Raw genomic sequence first — 7,834 nt, forward strand, 5'->3', positions numbered from 1 at the left:
TACATACCCCAAAAATTACCTACCCTTACAATGTTTGCACAAGGGGCCGATGAACGAATTGATGTATTAATATCTTATGTCGTAAAACATTATCATCTACTAAATGACAAAATTATTAACTCTTGTTGAAATATTATAAAATGCATGTAACAGTAAAAAATACTTAGAATGAAATAGTTTCACGGACTTTAATTAAGATTCTATTGTACGTTTCGCCTTATCAGGGCATCTTCAGGAGATACTGTGCTGTAACAAGGGTTTTCACTTTCTCATTTAAGGTTATCAAGAAGGATTAATGTTATTTTTAAACTCAGATTCTACTCAATTAAAATTGCATGAACTGTCCTATGTACAATATTGTTTATAATTACAAATGACTTAAAGTTGTGCATCATTCAAAGGCCTTGTGAGTCTATTGCAAGCGTGAATCTTCCTCTGTCGTATGTTGTAATTAGTTATAGTATAGTTATTACTTATTCTCCAAATTAGTTTTGATTGAATCACTAAAGTTTGGAGTATCCAAAAATAGTTGTGATAAATATGAATAATGGTGCGGAAATATGATTAACGATTTGCATATGCCATTAGTCAAGGTCACTTTTTATTATTATGTAATTCATTTTGGATTTACTTAATGTATAATGTTCAGTGTATCTATCTAGGGTACGTAATGAACTGGCTAGTGCTTTGGTCACTTATCTTTGTTTGAGATAATAGACTATCTATTTATTCTCTCTGATAAATACGTAATCGTAGTCAGAAATAGTCATTTGTAAGTTCTCGGAAATTCTAAATTCTGCAAAAAGTATTTTTTTATTTAAAATTAAGACCGAATATAACATGTTTGACTAGTTTTTTTGAATTGTAGAAACATTAATTTAATTGCATTTATTCATGCTGGAGTTGAAGTTTATAAATATAAAATACGATGCCGTCACACAACAAATACTTTCTTGAAGAACCGTGATTTATAATTTATAATGCATATTTCAAGCAAAGTTTTACGCACTTGGCTTTTGAGTACTACAGAATTTGAATTTCATAAATCCATAAAATTTTTAATTGATTTTACGCGTACAAAAGGTCAAAATAGCATCGCAATTAATCTTAAAAACGTTTTAATTTCAATCGTTTTAGTATTGAGAATATACGTAGCTGAAATTTTAATTAATGGTTTTATTTGGATCAAAGTTAAACTTCGTGTTTTGTAATGCGTGACAACTTTAATTGTTATTTAGTTAATTGTGAATATATGTTTTTACGGCGATTACAAGAATTTGTGGAATATTATTGCTCGAAAGCAAAATACAATACATTACAGAAAGTAATTGCTGTAATCGCGTTGTTAATTATTTTTTGTGTAAGATAATTGGAGAAACATCAGACAATAGATCAGGTTCGATTGAATTACGTCAGTTCATTCGGTTATAATGGAACTTGCATATAAGGGATTTTAGGAGATAGAGTCGGTAAAATAAAAATATTGGAAGTAAATCCTAATTCTCATTTTATTTAACATCCATTTGTATTGTTTTTTTTAGTTGCTACTATAACTTTTTATAACACAAATAATCGTTAATGTTAATGTAGTAAGTTTTAGAGTACAAGTTGTTTGTCATAAAAAATGTATTAATTGGAAGAATATCGTTAAATTAAGTGTATTGTTTGTGAACTTATTGACCACTTATTCATCAACAAATAACTACAAGCAGTGGTATTGTGCAATAGAATAAAATTTTATTGCAGATTCTGCCAAGGTAATTTGGGAGAAGAAGATTGCTTGTGTATCTAACTCTGTGAAGGATTTTCCTAATTTTTTTAATTTGACTAAAAAAGCAGCCGCAGCAAGCGGTAAGTATTTGAATACACTTATTCTATTCATTTTCAGAATAACAAAATTAATTAATAGAGTGGATTCAAACGTGTTTACTTGGGAAACTTTTATTTAAACACTTAAAGATGTTTTTGCAGCAGTGCATTTTTTTTTAATTATATTTGTTATTAACTAAGTAAAGTTGCATAGTTACGTGGTTATGCAAACAATTTCTTAAGAGTGTTTTTCAAAATTAAATAATGAAATTTGCATGGATTATTAGTTGTTCTTCAATTGTATTTCTGATGCGATTATTTTAGACTAATTAGCATAGGTATATTGTAGATATATGAATTTAGTAACTCTAGTCAGTTTTTCTTAGGATTTCTTCGAACTAAACATGTAAAGTTAATCTACCGATAGATGTACTAACATAATTAGTACGTTGTTTATAATTACACTTCATTTCGTCCTTAATATTTATAACGCCATGCCAGTTTTATTAAACTAGAGTGGTTTATAACACTAATGTAAACACTTGTGGCAAAATATTTGTGGAATATTCTGTCTTGCGCCTAACAAATATTGTCTCAAAAATTCCATATATTTTCATATTTTTCTAACAGAAAACAACAGTGATAAATAAAAAATATTTTCTTTTGCCAATTAACAAAATTTGAAAAAATTATAAAAGATCATTTTTAATTTCAGGCGATGATGATGTATTAAAGTATTGGGAGAATCTCTCAGATGTTGTAGAAATGTACTCGAAATTGCAGTCCCTTTGGGAAGAAGTAAAACCCCTTTACACAAAATTACACGGATTTGTCAAAAAAAGGCTTTTTAATCATTACAAATTAGAAGACAATAACGGTACTGAAATTCCCGTTTATTTACTTGGTAAGTGTGTTAGTAAATATATTACATACGTACATCTAAAAATGTTTACATAACTCTTATCATTTACGTAAATGTACTCAGGATCATATATGTACGACAAATTAGATAAACGCTGGGATTTCGTATACAATTCCATTCGTTCACATATTTTTGATAAAGGTCAAAAGTTTTTTTAATATGAGGCACAATTTTGGGAAAATTGCAACTGTTTCTGTAATAATGAGTTATTTTTCTCTTTGGTTTTATATATACAGTATGTTAAATTGTGTATATTTGCATAATTATTGCATTTGTCATAATCAGTTGACGAATGGTTGAATTACAAAGGAAACAAGTTTTTACAACTTTTCTGGGAATATTAGTATAGATACCTACCTATATGTGACACGCATTATAATTTACAATTATTAATTGTAGACTACATAATTATTCACATTAAAAAAAGTGTTTAACATTACAATGGATTAATAACAAGGAAGTTTTCACTATACTGATGTCTGATCGTATATTTTATATTTTACACAAAATAAAAAGTATTTAAAACATTTTCTCCCAAGTGTTTCAGTAACTTCGTCCAAAAGTCTTAAACATTGCGTCGCATTTGAAGTCAGTATTGAAATTTGCAATGTCAAGGTTGTTTATTAACTTAGCCAAGTTTTTACTCTATCATATAACGAAACTTAAAATGAGCACGGAACCTTAAGTCTTATGGATTTAAATGTTTTATTTCTCATAAACCATAGCACGTTAAGTTAAATCTTAGAGGTTGAAAACATAATGTAGTAATAATTTTACTACAAGATTAATATAAAGCCAATAATCTCAATCAGCCACATCTTGTGATGATTTTTGATTATTAAAATGTCTGTTACTTATATAAATAGTCTGCAGACTTTATACCATAGCCTTTGTTCAAGGAATTTCCTTTGTAGGTTCTGATTTTGGTGAAGATTGGTCTGATATTGCAGAATTCATTGTTCCTCATGCTCAATTATATCATGACGTAGTAACAGAAATTCAGCATAAGGTATATAAACGTCTATATGAAATACTTTTATTTGTTACTGTAAATTGATTTTTTTCAGACCATAAAAAGGATATATAAATTAGCAGAAAATATGACAAAGTCAGTGGGACTTTCTGGACTTGGAAAAGGATTCTGGAGAAACAGTACATTCAATTCAACAAATTGTAACACTGTGCTTTTCGTATATTGCAGCGAACAATTTACAGAGTAAGTAACTATAAAATGTGTTTTGAAATTTTCTTATGTTTTGAATGTTTTTTTTTATATAACAGAATTTCAACATGCAGCAACATATCGTGGAAATCATACTTAAAAGCTCACGAAGTTGCAATGGAAATCGCCTTGAACAACATGGATTACGATTCACTACCTCGAAGAAATTTAAGGTACTCAGCTGCAGACGAGGCTCTAATAGGTTTATCGTCCATTTTGGCAGTAAATAACTTGCCATTGTATGGCATTTTGGAACCTGATGCATTAAAAGTTAAAGACGAAAATTACAATCAGAGAATGACCGCATTGTTACTGACGGCCCTACAGGTACTTCCAAGGTTAGCATATTACGTCGCCGCGGAAAAGTGGAGAACAGAACTAATTCAAAATCAAAATGGATTAGTCAATTTGGGCGAAGAATGGTGGAAGAAAAGGTAAAAGAAATCAATAATAAATTGACGAATCCAGCAATTAATTTTAGTGTTTTGTTTTAGGAAAGAAATACAGGGTGTTGTGGGAGTTACTAATGCAGAAAATGACTACTTACGAGACCTGTATATTACAAAAAACCAGCCATACTTAAGGTTAATAATTTTTTGGTATTATAGATAAACAATATTGACATATTGATTATTTTTCTTGCAGCAAAATTTTGGGCATATTTCTCCAATTCCAGCTATACGATTATTACTACAAGAGTCAGATTGATCCAGAGCAAAATTTGGCCACGTCTATAGGAGAAGACATGAATTTTAGGTAACATTATTTATTTATTAACGGAGAACGAAATAATCATCATTTTAATTGGTAATTTTGTCTTTAGATTGTTTGTCAAGGAGAGACCAACAAGAGACTGGCTTTCGCTTGTAACATATTACTTCGAAATATCAGAAATATCTTCGGCTTCTCTTTTGGAATATTTCCAACCCTTAGAGCAATACTTGGACAATGCACCGGAAAAGCAGGAACCGTTTACGAGAAAACCACCCAAAAAAGTCGAACTCACTGACGAAGATTATTCGGAAACAACCACGAGAAAATCGAAGAAAAACAAAAAGAAGGAGCAGTTGAAAACTAGTTCACCTCTTCCAGCTTTCGAAGATGATCTTACCAATTATGGAATCGCCACAGACGAGGATAAAGAAAAGGAAGAAAGAAAGTCTGTCAGTAAGCAGAAGAAAGCCAGCAAAGAGGGTTCTGAGAGGGTGTCAATAACAGACGAAGGGGATGTTCAAAACGACCAGGGAAAGAAAGATGGGTCAGACGGTGAATCTTCTGACCCGGAGAGTAAACAAATCCAAAGCCAAGGAACCAAATACACTACCGACATGTCACAAACGATTGGAACTTACATTGGAATAGTTGTAATAGTTTGTTCTGTTGTGACAATTTCTGCAGTCCTTATCAGACAAAAAATAAGACGAAAGAGACATACTAACAATCGGAGATTCGAAACGTAACGTTTTAACTGGTACCAATAAAATCGATCGTAATATTTATTGTATTGTGGCAACGTCGTAGTCGATTTGAGTCTTACATCTCATTCCTTTCCGAGTCTAGTCAGTGATATTTGTTTGTAGTGTCCTGTTACTACTTATAATTAGATTAGAATGTTAATTGATATTTTTCCTTAAATAGCCTTTTAGAAAAAGGTAAGTCGATATTTTTACTCAAACACACCCAACACGTAATGTTATTTAATTATGAAAAAAATGGAATTTTTTAAATTTAATAGAATTAATTGATTCAAAGGATTTCGTATTTGAAGTTTAATTGTCTATTTCGTTTAAAATTGATACATTAGGTGCAATATAACAATAAATTTTCGTTAATTGATAACGTTCAGGTTGAGCCATCCGAATTATGTCGATAATTTTCGAAATTTGAAAATCNCATTGCATTTTTGTCATTTCACAAGTATCGAGCCAAAATTAATTTTACCTGCATTGATACAAGTGTTTTATTTCTAAGAAAAAACCTACTAAACTACTGCGAAAAGCACCCTATAATTAATTCATTGTCAAAGGGTACAATTCACGGTACACTTGTTTTAAGAAAATGACAATATTTAAATGTGTGCTGAACAAAGTGTTCCACTTGGTATGTACCACATGCATTTATTTCACGGACCAAGAACTAATTCCATCGGCGGAACTGAATATATATTTGCATCTTAGTTTCATTGAGTTCGAGTACTTCCAGCGGCAGTTGATTTTGAAAGTCAAATTAGTGGTGGTTTGATCATTTAGCCATTTTTGTTAAAAGGTATGTATATTTACAGGACACCGAAATATATTATACTTGAACCTAAGATCAAACGACTTGGCTCTATTTATTTATTTTCTAACAATTCCATTCCAAAAGAAACAAATAAATATATGTATAGATAGGCTCCTAATATTTGCTACGTTTGAAATTAGGAACAAGGATGAGGTTCACAATTAAATTGGTTAAGAAGAAAAAGAGGAAATATATGTTTTATGAGAATATTTTTAACTTTGTGACGTGTTTGATTTAGATACCTGTGTTATTTACTTTAAAGTATTTTAATATTTAGAAAGAAGGCAAAGTAAAAGACAAAAAAGTTTTATAAAACGTAAAAAACCCCTTGGGTTATACACTCAGTAGGTGTATTGCTGGTGTTCGTCGTATATTACTAATTAACCCGCTGTTTTTAATTAACTAATTAGTAACGTATCTGTTCTTTATTTTAGTGTGACAGCAGATGTACCTACAACCACGAACGAACGAAATGTAAAGAAAAAGCTTGTCAAAGTTGTGTGGGACCAATTGTTTTTTATTAATGTACCATTTACATATACTTTTAATTATTCCTTTGCTAAGCTTTTTCTTGCCCATTTTTATTATTAGCAATATAGTGGCGTCTCAAATATTCCTACTAATTATCTAATGAACCTAAGCAGAGCAGTATTAGTAATAAATAAATATAACGAAAGTAATTTTTAGTTAGAAGTTTGTGTTTTATTTCTTTCAGAACCCATGGAACAAAGGTATTCAAATACTGAACTTACTTTTTGGGTTAAATTCTTTAAAAGGAATCGTATAATCAAATTTATCAAATATCTACTTTCAGAATTGATAATTTAATGCCTTTCAATTAACTTTTTATACCGTTATTTGTCGGTTATCATTTTTGATGATATTTCTTTTATACATTTACAGCGTCAATGTCTTGAATTTCAAAAAGCTTTTACCAGATTGTTATTATTTACATTTAAAGTGCTGTTTTTAATTAAAATCGTAATTAATTAAGGTAAGTGTACATCATTTGAAAAGAAATGCAAATATTTATTTGGATACGAAAAATTAATTAAAAAAATAAAATTCATCAGAAGTAATGATCTAATAAACAATATCATAACATAAATTAAGCAATTCTTTGGGTTTCTGATAAACATAAATAAATAATTAGTTGATATAGTGTGAGGGTGAGGAGGGCATCTAGATAACATACATATATATTTTAGGGAAAATTCTGTAGGGGAAATTCTCCTAAAAGGAATATTCTTGTTCCCGGAATAAAGACTCAAATAAAACACTATTACTAATTTTATATATATTTATATTTACAAAGGCACTTAATCGTAACAGGAATAAATAATTTTTAATTTTCTATCTATAATGTATTAATAATTTATCGCTATATTTAATTTTTTTGTTGGGCGTTGTTCAGTATACTCCCAAAGTCCGTGTCTATGCTAACTGACTTGTCTAAAACAATATTCCCAGTTCCTCCTCTGGATGTGCCTGGCGCTCTGAAAATTTCATCCCCGCTTTCTTCATCTTCGTCTTCTAAATTTTCTAAAAAATTACAGAATATAGCGTTAAATATTCAGATAAATAACTAATCTTCAAAATTT

The 7,834-nt window shown here is 29.8% G+C and overlaps 2 protein-coding genes across 2 annotated transcripts in view; both read left to right on the forward strand.

The window, feature by feature from the left end:
• Positions 1-1,145: 1,145 nt before the first annotated feature.
• LOC108741927 (angiotensin-converting enzyme-related protein) lies at positions 1,146-5,448 on the forward strand. The gene is made up of 8 exons (XM_018476901.1): positions 1,146-1,851; positions 2,525-2,713; positions 3,646-3,740; positions 3,799-3,947; positions 4,013-4,387; positions 4,448-4,537; positions 4,599-4,709; positions 4,777-5,448. The coding sequence occupies exons 2-8, from the start codon at positions 2,575-2,577 to the stop codon at positions 5,411-5,413; spliced, it is 1,596 nt and encodes a 531-aa protein (XP_018332403.1). The 5' UTR covers positions 1,146-1,851; positions 2,525-2,574; the 3' UTR covers positions 5,414-5,448.
• A 423-nt stretch (positions 5,449-5,871) lies between these two features.
• LOC108741928 overlaps positions 5,872-7,834 on the forward strand; it is a 15,520-nt gene continuing 13,557 nt past the window's right edge. Inside the window, exon 1 of the mRNA XM_018476902.2 lies at positions 5,872-6,218. The gene's annotated coding sequence lies outside the window, so the exon portion shown is untranslated. The remainder of the gene's footprint in view (positions 6,219-7,834) is intronic.

This window comes from Agrilus planipennis, unplaced genomic scaffold, assembly GCF_000699045.2.
Source record: "Agrilus planipennis isolate EAB-ADULT unplaced genomic scaffold, Apla_2.0 scaffold340, whole genome shotgun sequence".
NCBI lineage: Eukaryota > Metazoa > Arthropoda > Insecta > Coleoptera > Buprestidae > Agrilus > Agrilus planipennis.